This window comes from Rhinoderma darwinii, chromosome 7 (genome assembly GCF_050947455.1).
Source record: "Rhinoderma darwinii isolate aRhiDar2 chromosome 7, aRhiDar2.hap1, whole genome shotgun sequence".
Taxonomy (NCBI): Eukaryota; Metazoa; Chordata; class Amphibia; order Anura; family Rhinodermatidae; genus Rhinoderma; species Rhinoderma darwinii.
In genome coordinates this window covers 20,872,948-20,896,509 of record NC_134693.1, presented here as the reverse complement: position 1 = coordinate 20,896,509, position 23,562 = coordinate 20,872,948, and the positions used below count along the sequence as shown (strand labels likewise).

At 44.1% G+C, this 23,562-nt stretch overlaps 1 protein-coding gene across 2 annotated transcripts in view; it reads right to left on the bottom strand.

The window, feature by feature from the left end:
• PRKACB (protein kinase cAMP-activated catalytic subunit beta) overlaps positions 1-23,562 on the bottom strand; it is a 57,159-nt gene that overhangs the window by 23,316 nt on the left and 10,281 nt on the right. Inside the window, exon 1 of one of the 2 annotated variants that reach the window (XM_075832920.1) lies at positions 3,178-3,501. The exons of the other annotated variant lie outside the window; for it this stretch is intronic. Within the exon in view, the coding sequence (XP_075689035.1) occupies positions 3,178-3,184 (7 nt within the window). The 5' untranslated portion in view covers positions 3,185-3,501. Of the gene's footprint in view, positions 1-3,177; positions 3,502-23,562 lie in introns of those variants that run through there. 2 annotated transcript variants of the gene reach the window in all.

The following is a 23,562-nucleotide window of genomic DNA, read 5'->3' as shown; positions in this document are numbered from 1 at the left end:
CCTTGTTCCTACGGGTGACCCCTCCATTTTTTTATAGTCTATGTTCATTAGGTCCAAACATACTCATTAAAATGCAGGATATTGGTTTCCACATTTGTACTGTAATTCTATGAGGCCGGTTTCTAGTCAGTCAAATCCTCAGTGATATCGTCCATTCTCAGCAACATGACTTGTAGGATTATAGATCAGCACACAAAAGGGCTACCCCCATTATGAGGAGGGGATAAAGATGGGCCTCTTATCAAGACAGTCCTTGTTGCCCATAGCTTTTTTTTTTTCTCTTGAATCTGCAAATGGAAAAATCACTGGCGGTTTTCGGTCAAAAAGACGCATGAAAACCGGTCCAAATGAACAGCGCTCCAAAATAGAGTTACATTTTTTTTTCAAGCGGACAGAAAATAGCCTGGGAAAAAACCCTCTAACCAACCAGTTTCCACGTCAAAATCAGAATAAAAAAACAAAAAAAACAAAAACGCCTTGGGAACTGGGCCCAAGGCTTCGTTCACATGTGCATTTGGTATTTCCATTGCTTTTAGCCGTCATAAGAGCAGAACAACGAAAATACCGGAAGCACTGGATCCGTTGCATGACTAACACCATCAGCGCCCGACGGAACCCATTGACTTTAACGGGTTCGGACGGGTTTCTGCAATTTCTGTGCTATTTTGTCCGGCATTTGACCGGATTGGTGACATGAAGCCCCTAATGCAGATGTGAACAAAGCCATAAAGGGGGCTATATAGTGTGGACCCCCCATTTATTAATTTGTACTTCCTACCAGATGATCCCCCTCATATCTAGAAATCTATACCTACAAGCAAATAATAAAATGCTCTAGATAAACGTGCTCCTCCACGCGCCATTGTTGTTCCACTGGAGCTTAAAGAGGCTCTGTTACCAGATTCTTAAACCCCTATCTCCTATTGCATGTGATCGGCGCTGCAATGTAGATTAACAGCAACGCTGTTTTTGTTTTTTTTTTAAACTGCCATTTTTGGCCAAGTTATGAGCTATTTTATATTTATGCAAATGAGTTTTGAAATGGACAACTGGGCGTTGTGAATAGAAGTGTATGATGCTGACCAATCCGTGACCAATCAGCATCATGCGCTCCTCTCCATTCATTTACACAGCACATAGTGTTCTTACTAGAACGATGTGCAGCCACACACACAAGTGTGCTGATAATGAATACACATGACCTCCAGCCTGGACGTCATGTGTATTCAGAATCCTGACACTTCTGTCTCTTTTCTGTGAGATTTCCAGCAAGGGAAACGAAATCTCGTTTACCTCCGTAATCTCGTGAGATTACGCGTGGCTTGCTGGAATCTCACAGAAAAGATTTATAAGTGTCAGGATTCTGAATACACATGACGTCCAGGCTGGAGGTCATGTGTATTCATTATCAGGACACTTGTGTGTGTGGCTGCACATACTTCTAGTAAGAACGTGATGCTGCTGTGTAAATGAATGGAGAGGAGTGCATGATGCTGATTGGTCACTGACTCGTCAGCGTCATACACTTCTATTCACCACGCCCAGTTAGTAAAACAAGTAAACACGCCCAGTTAAAAACACAATACACGCCCAGTTGGACATACGAAAAAAAACACGCCCAGTTCTCCATTTCAAAGCTCATTTGCATATATAAAAAATAGCTCATAACTTGGCCAAAAATTAAACGTTTAAAAAAAAAAACACATTACTGTTATCTACATTGCAGCGCCGATCACATGCAATAGGAGATAGGGATTTGAGAATCTGGTGACAGAGCCTCTTTAATTTAAATAGGCCGGTCAATATGTTTGTGGGATTTCTATAATCAGAGAGAGACATTTCTAAAACAACTCATTACACTAAAAGCCCATGTCATGGACGGTTTAATCACACCATAAGCCATCTCTCTAACTTTAATCTGCGGCGATGCTTTCTTTTACATAACATGCGCCGGGGGAGGGGGCGACGACAAATGTATGAATCACAAATGAATACAGACAATACTATTTTTCTTTTAGAGTAGCAGGGCAGGATGGGAGTTGTAGTTCCACAGAAATCTAAAGCCAATGGTTGGTTGGGTCTCATGTATTCAGCAGTCATGTATTCGGGGTATAATCCACCGTACGGATCAAGGTTATGTGTGTTTTGTGTTTTGGATATTTAATACTAAATTCCAGTCATGAAATGGTTACATAATACACGTTGACTGTTCTATTATATTGTATTATAAATGGTCATAACTTGGCCAAAAATGCTAGTTTTTATAAAATAAACGTTACTGTAATCTACATTGCAGCGCCGATCTGCTGCGATAGGAGATAGAGGGCTGCAAAATCTGGTGACAGAGCCTCTTTAATGGACTAGTGCCCCTAATGGTTAAAAAAAGCATTTCCCACTAAAATTTAAAAAAAAAAAGGAAAAATGGAAAAAAAAAACCCCCTCTAAACGCAATTTGATGAGCCGGTGTCCTCCCGTGAAAAGAGCTTTAATAAGTTATGCAGCCATTTCTTTATAATAACCTACAAGTCCCTATAGTTATAGCTTTCCCAGACTACAGAATGACAAACGTACCCAGATAAAATAATACCCACTGATAAAGTGACAGAACTGGGCGGATTTACCATCAAGTGTGGGAAAGCTGGGTGACCAGTCGTGTTACCCACAAGAAGAGATTAATGGATGCAATGATCGATTCCACACACATATATATATATATATATATATACACACACACACACACATTCTATACACACACACACACACACACACACACACACACACACACACACACACACACACACTTTATATTATATAATACACATACAAAATATAAAATATATATATTTTGTCAGCCATTTACATAAACACAGAAAGAACAAAATAGAGCAAAGAATGTAAAAAATAAATAAATACTAATAATAATATAGCAAAAACGTAATTTAAATGTCATCATTTTCCATTCCCCACTTAAAATGAACAATATTGTGAATTTACTCTGATGGAGGTAATATGTATTGGAAATGTCAAAGAGCAAAAATAACAATCCGACCAGCAATGTGCTGGTGTAAGTGACCCCACCGCACTGCTCCTCCATGATCAGCAGCCGAGCAGCATACATCCAACATACATATAATAGTAACGAGCGGAGGTGGGAGGCCGACGTGCCACAGTACTCACCGTTCATGCTGACAAGCTTCCCCACGGCATCATATTGCTCAGCACACCATACAAAATGACACGGCGGGGAGTGTCAAGTCCAAAAAGGGAAAAACAAAAAACCCAGATAAAATAAGATCCCTGCTCAGTTTATAGCGCTCGATGGTACAAAACGCTTGGTTTCTTGAGGTGCACTGGGTTTGTTCATGGTACACACCACCCTGCAGAGACACTGTGCACTCCCATATTTAACCCCTGCGCCGCTCAGATTACTCAAACAAATTTGCAAACACTCATCTCATCCGAAGCGTAGCGGAAAAAAAACACAACACACTGGTGCCATCCACTAAAAACTCCTCCCTAGAAAGAAAAATACAATTTGCTCCTAATGCATACATGAAAGGGTTAAAACCAGCTGTATTAAAATCAGCCCCGTTTGTTTCCATGGCAACAGAAGCTCAGTATCAATTTTATTTGTATCCTCCCCGGTTATATTCTCACAAGTCTTTCGATCTGATCCTGTAGTCACGACTTGAGCTGCATATCACGATAATTGCAGGGGGTGTCGTATCAGCGCTTCCTAGGGACATGGGCAGTCGGCTAACAGTGACAGTCCTATACCGCATACTAAAAGCTATACAACGCTACAGATAAAAAAAAAAAGCATTAAAAAACAAACTAGGACAGTAAATGCCACAAATCTATAAAAAAACAGAAACAAACCCTGGGAATTTACGAAGCAAAGCGCTCCTGAATTTCACCCCAAAAAAAATTGCGTACGTCGTATTCAAACTTAGATGTTTTAGACACTTCCAACAGTTTTAAAAAGGGTCTAGAGAAAAAAAAAAAAGTGAAGTCGGGAAATGCTCCAGATTTAATGACGTGCGCCATTTCCTGGTCATAAAATACGCCAGCCAAGTGGTTGCATATAGAGAAGTGTCTAAGATGTGTAGAATTGATCATACAGCGTGCGCCATTGTGATAAATTTGGTGCAGTTTCCGCCTGTCTGGTCTAGTTTTATCCCGTTTTTGAGTCTTAGTATTTTACCGAGTGAAGAATTACGGTAGCTTGGGGTTAGACGGCTACTTGTGCCACAAATGGCCCTGGTGCTGCTTGAGAACAGTACAACTTTTGCACCATTCATGAAATTTATAAAAGAAAATTGCACGTGACCGTAGTACAAAACCGTAATACGGCGCCCAATGACTTCTATGGGGTCCGTGTACTTCTGCATCCCTCTTTTATATAAGGCAGAACACAGGTTTGTTTCTGTAAGATTATATAAACATCGGGCCACGTTCCATTAGATGCCGTATTACGGAGCGGTTCTCCTCTAGAAACATTGCTTCTTTTGGAGAACCCTATAATACGACAACCTGCGGCTCTGCTAACCAGACTACCTCTTTAATAGTCCTTTACATTCGGACCACACGATAGCGAAATCGGTCAATATGGCCAACATGTGTCTGTCGGTGACCAGTTTACGGCTCAGAGTGCTCCAACGGGTCTTCCACCACCAATGATTTTTGGGTGTCAGGACCCATTTGTCCCATAGTCCCCAACATTTATCATATTGCTGGATGAAACTATGGAAATATAATCTTTAAAAGGGTTAGAAACTCTTCCGATTTCCTTTATTTACACCCCCCCCCCCCCAAAAAAAAAAGCCCTGAATATTTACTACAAAGGAGTTTTACACCAAAAACAAATCTGTCCAGAGGGGTAATCATGAGCGAGACTTCTCAAATTGGTACACCAGGTATCTAAAAACTCGAGCCCCCACAGGAATTATCCCTTCCCTGCAAAATCACGTACAGTGTAGTCTGAATGTCTTCAGGCCCTTTCACTTTTTGTTGAAGCCTAGTGCTAAGTCCCCCCCCCCCCCCATCAATTCTGCATCAATACCCCATAATAACAAAGTAAAAGCCGAATTTTAGAAATTTTTGCAAATTTATTAAAAGTGAAAAACTCACATTTCACATGGACATAAGTATTCAGACCCTTTGCTCTGACACTTGAAATTTTGCACTGGGAGCTTCCCATTTCTCTAGATCTTTAAAATATTTCTACACCTTGATCGGAGTCCACCTGTGGTAAATTTATTTGATTGGACACGATTTGGGAAGATACACCCGTCTATATAAGGTCTCACAGATGACAATGAATATCAGAGCAAAAACCAAGTAATGAGGAGTAAGGAACTGCCTGTAGAGCTCAGAGAAAGGATTGTGTGGAGACAGATCTGGAGAAGTGTAGAAATTTTTTTCCGCTGCATTGAATGTTCCCACGACCAGTGGCCTCCATAATTCTTAAATGGACGACGTTTGGAACAACCAGGACTCTACAGCTCGCCACCCCACCAAAGTAAGTAATCGGGGGAGAAGGACCTTTGTAAGAGGTGACCAAGAACCAAATTATCAGTCTGGCTGAGCGCCAAAGATCCTGTGTGCAGATGGGGGAAACTTACAGGTGGTCTGTGGACTGCAGCACTTCACCAATCTGGGCTTTATGGCAGAGCGGCCATAAAGAAGCTTCTCCTCAGTAAAAGAAACATGGAAGCAAAAAAGCACCTAAAGGACTCAGCTAGTGAGAAACAAGAATCTGTGGGCTGATGAAACCAAGATTGAACTTTTTGGCCTAATTTCTAAGCATGTCTGGAGGAAGCCCGGCGCTGCCCAATAACATCCCTACAGTGAAGCACGGTGGCGGCAGGATTATCATCCTGTGGGGCTGTTTTTCGGTGGCTGGGACAGAGACTGCTCCATTATTTTTGCCCTCAATCCTGAACAAAGTACAGAGATATTCTTAATGAAAACCTGATCCGGAGTGCTCTGGACCTCAGACTGGGCCGCAGGTTCACCTTCCAACAAGACCATGACTAAGCACACAGCCAAGACCACACAGGAGTGGCAGGGGGACAACTGGGAATGTCTGAGTGGCCCAGCCAGAGCCCTGACTTTAACCCAATCGAACATCTCCGGAGTCCTGAAAATGTCTGTCCACCGATGTCCCCATCCAACCTGACAGAGCTTGAGAGGATCTGCAGAGAAGAATGGCAGAAAATCCCCAAATCCAGGTGTGTAAACCTTGTGGCATCATATCCAAGAAGACTGGCGGCCAAAGGTGCTGCACCCAAGTCCTGAGTGAAGGGTCTGAACGCTTATGTCAGTGCAATATGTTAGTTTTTCCTTTTCAATAAATTAGCAAAGATTAATAACATCCTGGTTTCACTTTGTCATTATGGGGTATTGAGTGCAGAATGATGGGGGAAAACGTGCATTTTTTTTTTTTTACATTTTTTTTAAATTTTAGCGCACAGTCCGAAGACTTTCCGAATCCATTGTACATGTAAATCAAGGGAATGGAAAACCCTCCCACTTTACGACATTCAGCCATGTGACAGCGTCCATGTGGCTGTGATTGACAGCTGCACTCATGGGGCAATGAGCAGGCGCAGAGAAGCCTTGGTTGCCGGCCATTTAACCCCTTCAGCACCGTGAACATTTCTGATTGCAGCGAAGTCAAATCGAAGGGTCCGTCCTCCCCGTTTCATGCCCGCCAGCCCTATTTTTTTTTTATAGAAACCGCCAAAGCCCAACACCCAGGAGTGCCCAGTTATAATGTCACACCGCCTCAACTTCTGTGTACGGTTGTGTAATGTGTAAAACCACATGAATAAAAAAAATAAAAAAAAATAAAAAAAAAAAGGACAGGAAGTCTTCAAGAGAACAGAACATAATATAATCTACCCCCCCCCCTTCCTTTTAGCTTTTGTATGAGAGTTTATAAACCACCTGACATCCCCGGTTGTAGTCTGGATTCTCAGGAAAAAGACGCATTTCAATCCATTATAAGTTGTTTATTTTCTTAATTGCAGCAATTAATGGTAAGTCTATAAAGCCTGACACTCCAGCGTTCCCCGACGCAGAGCGGAGCGCGGTAATACCAGGGACAAAGACGTGTTTTGTTAAGTGTTTTCTTACTGCAACCTACACAAAACATCGGAGAAACTACGTGGGACGCGGCGACCATCAAAATATGCACAGGAGGCTGACGCACGCACGCAGGATGAAGGGGGAAAATTGCGGCCTAGGTAGAGAAGCTCCTCATCCCCATAGTAACTGATGAGCCGCCGTTGTGAAGTGTTTACCGCAGGCGCTTCTCGTTACACTATTTACTCCGGGAAATCTCTGCTGAACTTTCGCAAATTCCCATTTGGCAAACCTTGTCCAGCCAGTTAGACGTGTCGGCACCTTCATTAACGCATTGAATGGATACCAAGGATGCTGGGGGTCCTGAAAGTCCTAAGGGATAAAGGATCAGGTTTCCTTAACCCCTTATTAGAACCGTGTCTGCGAATACTCATTTTTAAATGCAGATTTACACCTTTAATTTATTTCTGCAGCTTATATAGTGTCAATTCTGCAGCACATAACGCAGCTGCTCCCAGATTAGAGCGAAGTCCTTTCCGCAGAATGTGACGTTGGTAAATCTCCTTTATTTTGTGCTGTACTTTGATGTAAATTTTTAATATCAAAATCTACAAAGGCAAAAAAATGCAACAAATCCACCACGTGTGAACTTGGCCAAACCGTACAGTGATAACCAAATATTAAGGTCGAGTTTAGTGTTAAAAATACCGTCCAATAACTTATCAACAAGCAGCTCCGCCATTCTTCTCTATGCTAGACAGAAGTCATATCTGATGCACATAGCACTAGGTCTGTTCACGATCATCATGGCTGCGGTTTATAAAAGAGCCATAACCGTAGTGACATTTTCCAATGGCTCCATCCAAACGGCCTGCATTTACTTTAATACTATTTCTAATGGCCCAATCTGCGCTATTCCTGCAATAAGCGTAACAGAACCCCCTAACGCAAGTCTGAACAGAGTCTAAAAATCGCATACTGCAGTGCTGGACAGATCCAAGTTACCCAATGTGTCCAGCAAACAATAATAGCCACTGTCACCCTTAAATTAAGCAAAATTCAATGTGTACGGGGTACCGGACTTTTGGATAAACCTACTATGCAGAGAATATACTTGACATACCTGTGCACAAAACACAAGAGAAACATTTCTGCATAAGAGTGACCGGAGTGAGCTCTGCTCCGTGATTCTGCTCCTATACATTTAGACTGGAGTCCGATCACTGACTGCCATAGTAAAATCTCTTGTTTTACCTGCAGCGACAGCACAAGGTTAAACAGGTTCGGCGAGGACTCCACGTTACTCAACACTTACTTGTCCGGTCCCATTGTAAGGTGTTGTCAGACACCGGCTGGCCCTCGCTCTCTGCCTTCTGCTCCTGAAGACTGATCTTCCCATTCCGATTGAACAATCTGTTTGCAAAACCTTCCAGTTTCTGTAGCGCTGAGGATGTCCCGGCGGACTGGAGGCTTTCACTGGAAGATGCCATGCATGGAAGGGACGATCCCTCTGCTCGCAGCTATTGAAAAAATGGCTGCAAGCAGATGAAAAACTTAAGACAAAAAAAAAAAAAAAAAAAAAAAGATACTTGCAGAGCAGCGTGCGAGTCTCACTTCCTGTTTGTCTGTGCGAACAAAACCACCACGGTTACAGGTTCCTCCGGACTGAACTCGCTCGGCGTCTTAGGGCTGGTTCATTTACGAGCCTCGTGCAAGACTGTTCCTTCACAACGTCCAAATTATCTGCTCCCTACTAGGACTGGCCAACCGCAAGAACTAAAAACAGCTAAAAAATAAAAAAAACACTTCCTATTCTCGAAGTAAAGGGAAAATAAATACACCCTCTCCTATATTTCACATCACCCATGGGGCTTATTAACCTGTACTTAAGTCTACGTCACCCCTGGCTCACCCGTGAGATCAGCCAGGTAAAATGAAATGCTTCTTCCATACACTAGGGGGCAGTATAACAAAAAAAAATAGAAAAAAATATATATTTAACTACTTCCATGGGAAACTACATGGCAGATTCAGTCAGTCAGTGTTACTGGCTACTCATAGATTACGGTATCTGCAGGATGATCTATCGAAGCCAAACTAGAGGAAAGGATTGGTTTTCATGGCCCACAAAAGTGTCAATCAATAGCCAGAGTAAGTCTACCCTGACCCCCTCAGACTCTTGTCCATGGGTTTTGTCTTATTCACGTGAATGGAGCCGAGCTGCAATACCAGACATGGCCCAAGGACAAGAGTGGCGCTGTTTCTGTAAGAGAACAAAAACAGAGCTTTTTTCTAACCAATTGTAAATTTTACTCACTCGTCCCAAGAAGAATACAAGCAAGAACACGTTATCACAGTCAAAGGGACTTTTCCTAGGGAAAATAATTAGCATTGGGGTATCTGCTTACTGCCTCTTACCTGATGAACATCCTGATGGCAAACAAATACAAAAATGTATATATACCATGGGATCGGGGAGCAACTTTAAGTCTACGGCCATCTTTACAAACAGGATTATACCCGAGCTATCCAGTGATCGTGGAGATCGGCTCAGAAGGCACACGACAGGAAGGAGGGTGTGTGTGGCTCAAGATCTCTTCTTGCTATCTGATCAGCACCTCAGGAGACAATTTGGTCAGTTCAGTATTATTTGGGAAATATGTTGCGCTACTGTATAGGGGCTGTCAAGTTCCCATTAAAAGGATGTGTGATGTCAGGAGGGCTTTATCGATGAGCCCCGAATAAACAAACGCTCACGCTCCGCAAGCAGGGTCCATCTATTCAGTACTACATTTCCCCTGTAGTGGCCACTTCGGGAGAAACAAACAGCCTACAGCAACCCCTGCCAAGCACTATCAGCTGTTTGCCGAGGGTCTCCGGTTCCGGGACTGTGGCTGCAGCAGCGCTCACATTAAAAGGGCAGTCTGTGAGGAGACCACCACCATCACAGCTGTGTGAACCCATCAGAAGCGCTGCTTTGTTTTATACATTCGATATATCATAATGTAATATTGCCTCAGAGGAGTGGTCTACAACCTGCGGCTCTCCAACTGTTTCGAAGCTGCAACTCGCACCATGACTTGACAGCTAAAGCCTGAGGCAAGACTTACCTGCTATTTCAAGGGTGACTAAACGTTTGGATATGTCATAGTGAAACGTCAAAAGCTGATCGGTGGGGGTCCGAGAAATGAGACCCCGACTGATCGCTAAAACGTAGCAGCAGAAGCGCTTGGGTGAGCGCGGTGCTGTTTAGCCTCTGATCGGCGAGCGATCGGTGTACGGACTGAGACTTTCTATTGGGCCCGTACACCGCTCAGAAGAAAGCCGATCACAGACAAAGCGGCACAGCGCTCACCCAAGCACTTCTGCCACTTCGCTTTAGCGATTGGTGGGGGTCTCCGTGCTCGGACCTCCACTGATCAAGACTTCTGACATGTCACTATGACCTCACCTGCCCAAAAGTTTCTCAAAAGTTTAGTTATGCCTTAATTCTTTCAATGTTAGCTGTATCATAATATGGTGAAAAGCTAAAAAGCAGCCATGATCAGGTCTACCTTTTATCTTAGTGGCTCAGGCTGTTGCCTTGTCCCTTATGCTTTATACTGCAGCTCTGCATATTTAAACATTCCACTTATTTTAGTTGATGTAGACTAGAACCACCTGAACTCAGCCTCATGCCCCATACAAGCTATGCAGCAGGGTCCCATCCTAAAGTCAACCTCTCAATCATATATAAATGACATATCAACATGTATCCAGTAGGCACTTCGAGAAGGTAACCGAACAGCGATCTGGCAGCGAGACGGCCACATGTACTTCAGCTCTGCCACTTATGAAGCACATGTGCTCTCCTCAGATGGCTTTTGCATTATTGTGGTGGGTGGTATTGAGGGGGATGGGGATAATTACATCACAAACTGCAAAAAAAGATATGAAATTGCTTCTATTTGAATGCTGTGGAACTACAAGTACCAGCATAACCTAAACGGTCAGATATAAGGCCACATCTGTGATAATACCGATTTCTGGACATTGCCCAATAGGGTAACGATCCATAATTTTTCTTGCTTCAATAACATTGTAACCCCATAGTTCTCTAGCGATGGTTGTATTCGTAGATCGGACACAGTACAGTCGCCATTATTGTTTCCATCTAATTATAGATTATGGCTGGCTGTACGCATTCCCATCTAGATTTCCGCCTGTTTAGGCTATGTTCACACAGAGTATTTTGACGAGTTTTTTGACGCGGAAACCGCGTCGCAAAACTCGTCAAAAACGGCCCGAAAATGCCTCCCATTGATTTCAATGGGAGGCGTCGGCGTATTTTCCCCGCGAGCAGTAAAACTGCCTCGCGGGAAAAAGAAGAGACATGCCCTATCTTTGGGCATTTCCGCCTCTGACCTCCCATTGACTACAATGAAAGGCAGAGAAAGCGTATTTCGCGGTGTTTTATGCCCGCCCCACTCAATGGCCGCGGGCGAAAAACTCAGCGAAAATCGGCGTGCAGGGAGAGGAAAATCTGCCTCAAACTTCCAAACAGAATTTTGAGGCAGATATTCCTCCTGCAAAATACTCCGTGTGAACAGACGGACATTTCCGGCTGTAGTTTTTCTGAGCATCTGTATATATTACACGCAATGCAAAAACAATCATCACGCAAGTTACAGCAGGCTCACAGAATCGTATTGTGGTGCGTTATTGGATGAGAACAGGTTAATCAGAATAGTAAACGATCATAAAAGGGATCTCAAGGGAGGCGGAAGAGAGCAGAAGACTGAACAAAAAAATAAAAAGGGACGTTGTGTGATCGAAAAAATCCAAAGCAACGATAATGTGATGTGTGAACTGGCCCCATCTTTACTCCGCTGCCTGAACAGGCTCTGAATAGAGGATTAGAGAAGATCCCACCGGACGGCGTAGAAGCGGAGACTATAAATAGCAAGCGTATGACAAGAGCGAGGGAGTGACACCGACTAAGCCTCCCCTCCAGCCTAACCAAGAAGCCCTGCTGCCACCTACTGGGGAACAGTGAGAATGCAACAGTAAGATCACCCAAAAACTTCCTGCCACAAAAAAAAAAAAAAAACTGAATCCGTGAGGTACCTAGTAATCTAAGGACGGGTTCCCACGTAGCGCAAACACTGCGGAAGTTTCGCAACGGAATAGTTGGTGGAAAGTCCACAGCATTTACAGTAGCAGTAAAACTGGATGAGATTTAGAAAATCTCATGCCCACGCTGCAGAAAAAACATGCAGTTTAAACGTTAATAAATTGAGCTGCGGTGCAGGAATTTAACTCCGCAGCATGTGCATTTATGCTGCGTTTGTTGATTTTCTGCTGCGGGTTTTCCCCATTGAATTCAATGGGGATGCAAAACCCGCAATAAAGCCAAGTGTTGCGGCTTTTGCAGCGTAATCGCAGTGATTACGCCACAAGAAAAAAACAAAAGAAATAAAGTCACACTTACCCAGAATGCCTCTTCCTTCCTGCAGCAGTCCGACCTACTGGGATGACGTTTCATCCCATGTGACCACTGCAGCATCACATGGCCTGCAACGTCATAGTAGAAGGCCAGACTATGCGCAGAGAAGACGGAGGGGGTAGTTATGAGCACTTTCTTCGGCAGTGGAAATGCCATTCTAAATACCATTGTGGTGCGATTTTTCGGACGGAATGTCCTGCGGGTTCCAGGTCGGACACACTGCGTGATTTTTACGCAGCGTATCCTACATGTGGAAACCCAGGCTAAGGTTGCAGTCAACAGCAGATTTTAATTAAGAAATTTCTGCAACTGAAAATCCGTTCAATTCATCTGAATGTGGTTGTATCTGCAACAAAATCTTCCGCGTGTGACTGCACCCCAACGGAGAGGTCAGCTGCAGTTTTTTGGGCAGGTGAAAGGTCCTCTAAGCGCTGCAGATGACAAACCATAACTGAGCAGTCCATCTGCATGAAACTAGCCTCCCCAAAGTCAGAAGCAAAAGTTATACAAAAAGTTAGGCCATAAGTTGCAAAAACACTTTTTGTAAGGCCGGATTCACACGAGCGTGTTCGTATGTCGGCTGCATTTCCCGGACAAAAACACACTGCAGGGAGCCGGGCTCCGAGCATTATAATTATCTGCGACGCTAGGAGTCCCTGCATTCCCCGCGGAACTCCTGTCCCGTACTGAAAACACGATTACAGTACGGGATAGTTTTTCGGCAGCGAGGCAGGGACACCTAGCGTCAGATAACTATTTCAGTAGCCCAGCTCCCTGATGTGGGTCCGGGAAATGCGGCCGACATATGGACCGAACACGCTTGTGTGAGTCCAGCCTTAGGGTAACTGTACAATGTTGTACGAAAGCTGAACGGTTACAGTTCTGACAAAGAGAGTCCCCCGTCCCCCCCCATTGGCATCTTTCTTGAAAGGATAAACAAGGTGGTTTGGCCTGAAGGAGCGTTTTTTTAAGTGTCTTTTAGAGCAGTTTTTAAGTTTTGCTGTGTATTTCTGTAGAACTAAAAGGAATATAATTCGCAAACGAGTTAAATTGACATGCTTCAGTTATCGAAAATATGCACCGCGGGTCAATTTATGTCCTGAAAAATATTGCCGTGTGGACAGGAGATTACCTGGAATCTCTTTGCCGTGCGTAAAACTGCACGTAATACGCATCCTGTGCATTGACCCTCAGGATCACTGGGGCATTCATGACGGAAGAAGATGGATTCGGTCACAGTATCGCGGCTGAGCTGCAGTACGGCTGCTATACAGTGTACGGCGCCATCTGCTACCGGAACTGAACACCACATAATGGTGCCAGGAGGCAGCCGGAACAGCTGATCAGTGCGGGATCTGGGTGTCGAACCCCCACTCATCATAGGTAATCAGTATGAAAAACTGTACTGTGTCCGGACAACGCCTTTTAGCTTGAATTATATCAACCAAGAAAATGTCACAAATTATAACAATAGAAGTTTCACAAGAAAAAAAAAAAAATTTGAAGAGTACACCCGAAAATATATCAGACATTGCAGTTAAATGTGTTGCGGTTGGAGACAACTTTCAATATGGATGTCGCGGGAGGGGGGTCCTCTTAGCCACAGCAGCTCATGCATTGTGGCGTCTGTTGCGTTTAATGTTAAAATGGCGCTGCATGCCGAATCTGCGACTGAACATCCCCGAGCAGCTGTGATCAGAGACTTGGATATTTTTGTAGGAAACGTGGGTAACAACCAGTATTGGCCGCCATTATAGCTCCTACAGGGATCACCCAAATCCCTGAATTTACAATTCAGAGATCTTGGAAGGCTGGGGGATAGCCCCTATAGGAGCGGTTAAGGATATACATTTTGATAAGACGGGATTGGTTTGCCCTTTAGGATTTGGAAATAAAAAAATAAATGATGTTTCTGTTTAACTCAACGTCCCTGAAACTAGGACTGGACAAACTACAAACACAAGACATTCCAAGGAGACAGAACTGAAAGCGTTTGCATGATGGAATCTCGTATTTAGGCTGCAAGAATTCAGGCCGCTGGCAGGAGTTCAAGCTGAAACCACAACGGCCTTCATTACATGTACTGCGCCCGCGCCCCGCTGGATGTGCGCTGAGTACACAGGCCGCTATATCAGCACTTCTGAGAAGTCACATCTGTGCAGTTCGGGGAAGACCAACCTGTGCAGCATTTACACTGAAGTTCACTCTAACAACTTGGAATTCTTGTACTGCCATTTCAGTCCTGCGCAACGACTGACCTCATGTAACGTGCGTGGAAGGTCAGAGGATCCGCTGCATCGGACGATTCATAAACTTATGGGGGAGGAAGAGTTCCTATTAATGGATAATGAAATCCTTCAGATAGGCGGGGGCTTTACACACTGTAAAAGAGCGTAATCTGCACTGCAAACGTTCAATTGCAAAAATTCATACGACTTTCTTACATTTAGTGATTATTGGATTTTGCAAATCGGATCTACAACGCGGTTAGGCTGCATTGACATCTGCATTATGGCATCGGTTTTAGCGGATCTGTTGAAATAAAAAAACAAAACTGACAGATTGACTGATGCAACGGAAGGTAAAATATGTTCGTTTTTGATGAATCACTTTACCGGATCCGTAAAAAAAAAAAGTTTTTTTTGTCAGTTAGGGCCTGTTCACATCAGCGTTGGCTTTCCGTTCCGGGGTTCCGTCGGGTGAACCCCGCAATGGAAAGTCAAACTGAAACCACAGCTTCCGTTTCAGTCACCACTGATATCAATGGTGACAAACATTGCTAATGGTTTCCATTCGTCACCATTCCGGCAGATTTCCGTTTTTCCGACTGAATCAATAGCGCAGTCAACTCCGCTATTGATTCCGTCGTTAAAACGTAAACCTGCCGGTATGGTGACGAATGGAAACCATTAGCAATATTTCCGTGGTGACTGAAACAGAAGCTGTGGTTTCACTTTCACTTTCCGTTGCGGGGTTCACCCGACGGAAACCTCCGACGGAACCCCGGAACGGAAAGCGAACGCTGATGTGAACAGGCCCTAACTGAGTACAACTGACCCAATAAAACCCATTGAAATCAATGGTTTTGATTGAAACGTTAACTTCCAGTCTTGTGGTCCTCTGACGGATACACTAGAACTGAAGCCACAATGCAGATGTGAACACAGCCTTGCATAGGTTAGTAGCGAGCGTAAATCTGAACACAGGCGCTTTCTAATGCGTAGTTTGTCCACGCCATGGATGCAGGCGATTATATGGAGACGCTGACATTTTAGGATATTTTTAGCAAACCAGAAGATTTGTTATCACAATTTTGACAAACCAAACCAGTAGCATGGGAATAATGACAAGGGGAGATGCTAGAAAACAAGTGGAAATGACTCAAAATCACACGTAACAAGTTTTTAGTGTTTGAATAAACACCTAATAATTTAGGAAGAATCCAGATTAATCGTATTTCTTTGCAAACACAATACAAGGCTATTGGTGACTTCAGTTATGTAAGGAGAACTACAAGTCTCAGCATAGATTTCCAACTCAACCATCTGGAGACTCAGGGTATCTTCACACGCAGTAGCAAAATACGTCTGAAATACGGAGCTGTTTTGAGGCGAACACAGCTCCTGATTTTCAGACGTTTTTGTAGCAACTCGCGTTTTTCGCAGCGTATTTTACGGACGTAATTGGAGCTGTTTTTCAATGGAGTCAATGAAAAACGGCTCTAAAAACATCCCAAGAAGTGACACGCACTTCTTTGACGCGGGCATCTTTTTACGCGCCGTCTTTTGACAGTGACGCGTAAAATGACACCTCGTGGGAACAGAACACCAATGGGCAGATGTTTGTAGGCGTATTGGAGCGGTTTTTTCAGGCGTAAAACGCCCGAATTACGTCTGAAAACCGTGCGTGTGAACATACCCTTAGGACAACAAGGGGCCTCTCGATTTCTACTATTAGGTGGAGCAGTAAAATTCAAAAACGTACACTAAAATGTCATCTTCACCCTAAGGCCTCCAGCACACATTGCGTATATGCGCGGAATTTGTCGTATTTTTCCTGTGCGGAAATTTCACAGTAGCAGCCAAGTGGATGACATTTTAACAAATCCCCTTCACCCGCTGCAGAAAAGAGGTGCGGAAATTGACCTGCAGTTTGACATTCTGAATCACGTTCATTTATGCTGCAAAAACGCAGCGTCATTTCCGTGGCGAACACGCGACATGTTCAGGAGGCCTTATACTGTACCCCCCTCCCCCAGTACTGGGCTGAGAACTTCACCTTTGTCTTCACACTCACCCGCTATGAGGCTCAACACACACAAGTCTGTTATGACAACTTCCCAAAAGATTAAATTATGGAGGTGAGAAATGCAGATAACAGGAGAAAAGAGGAAATTAATTTGCAGTCTGAAAGGAGTGGCCCTGATATAATTCCCGTCATCGTTCTCCGGGTTACGTACATCGGCCGGTGAAACCGCAAACATCGCGCTCTGTAGTTTTACCAGGATGGAGATTTGTGAATACGACACATTACAATAGATTCTTCTCCACTATTTGCGAATTAGAAGCGGTGTAACATGCCACCCACGCAGCTGCCACAGACGTGATCATCCAGCTTTCTCAGACTCCTGAATGACAGATCTGACAAGTTCTACAGTGACACATTCATGGCCAGTTTAGGGAGTGACAAAGTGGGAAGTTGCCTAGGGCACCCAATTACAGGAGGGTGATATTCGGCAACGGACTGGCAGTATTATACGGGCTCTTTAACTCCTCAATGACTGCCCATACATCTTTTCAGGGCGGTCATTATGGCTGCCAGAGACAGGGCTTAATAGAATGTCCACTTTACACTGACATAATGCACCGCAGGACAGGATAGTGTATAAATAAAAGTGATCAAACTATCAAATTGTGAAGTCCCAGGGGGACTGGAAAAAAAACAAACGTTTTACAAAGTCACGAATAATAAAAAAAAAAATATAAAAAAAAAAAGCAACGCATAATTGGTATCGCCATGTCCTTAATGACCCAAACGAAAACGATGGCGGTATTTAACCTGCATGGTGTACGCTGCAAAATAATAAAATATCATTTAGAATAAAAAAATTACACATTTTTTGTTTCTCCTTTTCCAAAAAATGCAACAAAAATGTGATCAAAAACTTACATACCCCAAAATGGTACCAATAAAAAAAACTACAAGTCATTCTGCAGAAAAAAAACAACCACATATGGCTAAGTCTAAGGAAAAATAAAAAAAAACGTACGGCTTTTAAAATAAGACGTTAAAAAAAAAAACAAACTGAAAAACATTGCTCTGCCATTAAGGCCCAAAATAGGCTGTGACTAAAGGGTTAATGAAGTGTTATTTGGATGTTACATGTTTAGGCATTCCATGCTGCTACTATGTGGGCTTTATATGTAGTACTATTGGCACTATATGGCGGTTTTATGCAGACTAAAATTAGGAGAACTGTATAAAATGACAATGGCGAGTCGGGGGGAGCTGAAGTTACGTACTTGGCCGAGAACTGTATGTGCTATAAAGACGGCCGTGGATACATCCTCCAAACCCAGCTTTTCCATACACAGATATCCCAGAAACGACTGTACAGAAGCTTAAACAACTTGTTAGAGGACAACGTGCGGAACGCGGGATATTTTATGCTGCATTTCAGTGGAACAAAAAAAGATGTCCGCCAACGCCGTGTGTAGTAACGGGGGTCTACTTTAGGCAATGAACGGTCTCACTTGTCAGTTTGTCAATGAGCAGGTCTATGCCAAGGTAAACACTCCGCAAGGTCACCATGGCTGGGTAGAGAATTTTCCGTATACAAATGAATACAGCATACTCTGCCTGGCAGACGCAAACACAAGCGTCTGAGATTTAAAGTGATGCCGCCTTCCAAGGAAGGAATAAAGCAGGACGTCCAGACTTAACATTTCTGAAATCCTCCAAAACACACAAAATAAATGCAAGAAAACTACACGGCAAAGCAGCTTCCAGGTCCAGAGTTGATGGTTTTGGGCATAACCCGGCTACAAATGTAAGATGTTCAGGGGAACAAAAGTGGAAATGTGCGCAATAAAACTTAGTTGAAGAACTTTTCATTCTACAATGCCTATCCAATATACATATGGGTTTCAAGATCTCAGCTTGCTGTGAGTGAACAGAAAAATCCATGGTCAACATTCAGAGGCTCGAACCCCATCCTCCCACTGCTGCTCCCACAAATAACTCATTTAATGTATCGGTGCAGATAAACGCCATTAGTTGGGAGTCCAGGACAGGAGAGAGATCTGCTCAGTTTATGTCAATGAGGATTGCCTACACTGATATACTGTAACAAACAGGCTTGAAAAGTTATAAAATAGAAGTCATGGTAACATTGTACAATGACGTATGAACATAGATAACATAGTGAATGGTTGACAACAGACTTCTCCAGAGGGGCCCCAAAGCTGCGAGGTCAGGTCCTCATTTATCATAAGATGTGAACAATGCAGAACTTGTAAAAGGTAAAGATTTCCCGTCCTGCAATACAAAAGCATACAGCGCTCCACAAAAGTAAAAAATCCCACCACATTCCCTACAAAAATCAGAAGAAATGAATGGCATAATGCTAAGATATGGCACCACTTTCTGATTAATGGGGGCTGACGCCTGGGACCTCCATTGATCCTGAGAATGAAGGGTTTGCAGCACTGGTTTAGCATTGCAGCCACCTTAACTGGATTTTTCCTGCAGAGCGGCACTCCCAGCCACAAGATTGGGGACAAACTGCAGTTTCCTGCACAGGTAGTGGCCGGTAGCTCTGCTGTGCAAAAAGTATGAAAGGGAAGCAGTGCTAAACCAGCGCTGCACCTTCTTTTAGGTAGACCGAGAACCATTGCAAAGGGGGTAGGGGAGTAAGGTTGTTTTATTGTAGACACTTGCCGCAGGGAAATCTGAACCAAAATCTGAAAATCCAGTATGTGCGGTCAGAAAGTTATGGCACAAGAGAAATGCTTGTGAGGATTCAGAAGACTACTTCATTTTTGCCCATTATAAGTTATCTACAAGAGGCGATCTGGGGAAGCAATGCTTGTGAAGACGCTCTGCCTACATCTGCATCAGTGCGGTTTGTAAATGCACGGAAGTTGTGCACATGTTCCCTGTCCGTTCAAATGATCATCTGAGTGGACAGGTCACTGCCTCCTACAAGATCAGCACACTCTTCCCCTGCTGCTGTCATCCTTCCCATCGTCTGATTGGCTACACAGTGTTAGCATCCTGGAGAGAAATAAATGACAAGGACAATACAGACTGAGGCCTCATGCACACGACCGTATTTTTCCCCACCCGTAAATACTGGCGTAAATACGGGTCCGGTGTCACACGTATTCGACCCGTTTTGCACCAGTATTTACGGACCCGTGCCCGTAAATATGGGTCCGGTGTCACCCGTATTCCACCCGTATTTACGGGCACGTTTTTGGCGGCAAAATAGCACTGCACTAATCGGCAGCCCCTTCTCTCTATCAGTGCAGGATAGAGAGAAGGGACAGCCCTTTCTGTAATAAAAGTTAAAGAAATTCATACTTACCCGGCCGTTGTCTTGGTGACGCGTCCCTCTCTTCACATCCAGCCCGACATCCCTGGATGACGCGGCAGTCCATGTGACCGCTGCAGCCTGTGATTGACCTGTGATTGGCTGCAGCAGTCACATGGGCTGAAACGTCATCCAGGGACGGCCAGGACGTCGGGCCGGATGTCGAGAGGGACGCGTCACCAAGGCAACGGCCAGGAAACCGGACTGGAGGAAGCAGGAAGTTCTCGGTAAGTATGAACGTCTTTTATTTTTATTTTTTACAGGTTGCTCTTTATTCTGATCGGTAGTCACTGTCCAGGGTGCTGAAAGAGTTACTGCCGATCAGTTAACTCTTTCAGCTCCCTGGACAGTGACTATTTACTGACGTCGCTTAGCAACGCTGCCGTAATGACGGGTGCACACATGTAGCCACCCGTCATTACGGGAGCTCCATAGACTTCTATGGACTGTCCGTGCCGTTATTACGGCCTGAAATAGGACATGTTCTATCTTTTTCAACGGCACGGGCACCTTCCCGTAAGAAAACGGGAAGGCACCCGTCGCCAATAGAAGTCTATGAGCCCGTTATTACGGGTCGTAATTACGACCCGTAATAACGGGAGTTTTTACGGTCGTGTGCATGAGGCCTGAGCAGTGGGTCCAGGTGAACCAAAATCAGCCATCAATTATAGATCTATGGTCAACCGGCACAAGATTCACTACATCCCAGCATAATGATCCATGTGTAGGGTTTGTTTTTTTTAACCAGAGGGGAAAAAATAATTCAGAAGAAAAAGTTTTCTTCACAGGGAAAAAGCCCTAAATTTGGGGCTATTTATTTAACACGGCAAATAACTAAAGCAAATTTCACTACATGTACTGACCCATTGTAGGCAACAGGAAACAACGTTCTCCGGTCATAAAAGTTGAAGGGCTTTTTCTTTCGAGATGGACATACGGTTTTTCTCATTGAAGCTCGTCATATAAATCCAAATTATGATAGATATGAATGAGATAGATTATAACTTACCCGTATAACCCAACCCCAGCCAGACATCTGCATCATAGATTGCCCTTTTGCTACAGATCAGCGCCAGGTGTATCCGGTAGCCGCTTGTCCCTCCCAGCACTACAATATTAACATGGTCACGAGCGCACAAATGTTTCCGTATCTCCCACTGACAGAGGTACTCCAAGATTAGAAAAATATGGCTGCCTTCTTACAAAAACAGTGCCACAATAGTCCATGGGTTGCATGTGGTATTGCAGCTCAGCTCCATTGAAGTGAATAGAGCGGAGCTGAAATACAACAAAGCCGGTGTATGGATGGGGAACTGTTTTTTGGAAGAAAGAAGCCACATTTATCAAATACTGTAAAACCCCTTTAAATGGAGAGTGACTGCTCCTGCGGAGACATTTGTCTGCTGAGAACAGGGACTCGTCTACTGGAGGCCGCAGGGATCAGACGTGTGAAATAATGACTGGACATGTCAAAAGTCTGATGGAAATTTACAATTAAACGACAGCAGAAAACGGTCACACTCCAGTGATTTTATGTTTATGACGGCCTTACAGGTTTTCCAACATGGATGGCATTATATTAGATAGGACATCAAATCTCTAATCGGAGAGGACCCAAGCGCTGCCCTCCTCACTGATTCTTCTAACAAAGTGGCCGCAGTGGTCAATGAAGTGGCGCAGACCGTTCATGATTTTTCTTCTGAGCGTGCACTACTCTCAACCTAGCACTGAAATTGCACTACAGCTCTATTGACCTGAATAGCGCCATGTTGTAATTCTCAACACAAAGCATTATTAATTCCAGGGGTTACATACCTTAGGCACTCCAGCTGTTCTGAAACTACAATTCCCAACATGCCCTGAAAGACTTTGGCTAGAATAATAAAGCATTTGGCTGTCAGGGCCTGCTGGGAGTTGTAGTTTAATGGCTGGAGTGGCAAAGGTTGCTGAACCCTCATTTAGTCAAATGCAGGATTTAAGAGGCCCAGATGCGGTTTTGAAAGCCATACCCTACATATGAAAGGGGGTGTCCTACACCTGCGTGTATGTTTCACTTTGCTTTAGATCAGGGGTCAGCAACTTTTGGCACAAAATAGAGGAATGTCCCGAGAGAAGGATCCCACCCTCCCATAACATCTGTATACACCAATAGGGAATAGGGTTGATGAGATTAGATATCCCCTTGGAGACGCTTTTCGGGGGGTAAACTGGAACCTTTTATTCGGGGAGACTTATCCCAGGCAGAGATTTCCCATACACGTTCGGGTTAAAGGTGAGGCTTCGGCCACTCCACTCCATTTCAACGGTGTGAATAAAGTTTATTGAAGGGCGCGTATGAAACAATTAGTGCGATCAAAACTAGTGCAAGAGAACAGGGGATCAGTTCCCCATAGTGTCCACTCGGGTTTCTGCTTTTATTCCCCAGGGGGTCTTTGGAAAATGCTCAAATCTTCCCTTGTACCGGTTATAACCCCCCTCAATGTTAAAGAGGCTCTGTCACCAGATTTTGCAACCCCTATCTGCTATTGCAGCAGATCGGCGCTGCAATGTAGATTACAGTAACGTTTTTATTTTTTTAAAACGAGCATTTTTGGCCAAGTTATGACCATTTTTGTATTTATGCAAATGAGGCTTGCAAAAGTCCAAGTGGGTGTGTTTAAAAGTAAAAGTCCAAGTGGGCGTGTATTATGTGCGTACATCGGGGCGTTTTTAATACTTTTACTAGCTGGGCGTTCTGACAAGAAGTAACATCCACTTCTCTTCAGAACGCCCAGCTTCTGCCAGATCACGCTGTGACGTCACTCACAGGTCCTGCATCGTGTCAGACGAGCGAGGACACATCGGCACCAGAGGCTTCAGAGGATTCTGCAGCAGCATCAGCGTTTGCAGGTAAGTAGCTACATCGACTTACCTGCTAACGCTGATGCTGCTGCAGAATCAACTGAAGCCTCTGGTGCCGATGTGTCCGACACGATGCAGGACCTGTGAGTGACGTCACAGTGCTGCACTGCCAGAAGCTGGGCGTTCTGAAGAGAAGTGGATGATACTTCTCGTCAGAACGCCCAGCTAGTAAAAGTATTAAAAACGCCCCGATGTACGCACATAATACACGCCCACTTGGACTTTTGCAAGCCTCATTTGAATAACTACAAAAATGGTCATAACTTGGCCAAAAATGCTCGTTTTTTAAAAATAAAAACGTTACTCTTATCTACATTGCAGCGCCGATCTGCTGCAATAGGAGATAGGAGTTACAAAATCTGGTGACAGAGCCTCTTTAAGTGAAGTATTTGATCTTTTGGACCTGGCCTACAGGTGAAATCTGCGGGGAAACTCATCTGCAAATGTGTAAGCCCCCTGCAGGGGAAATGCAGTATTACACAGTGACCATGCC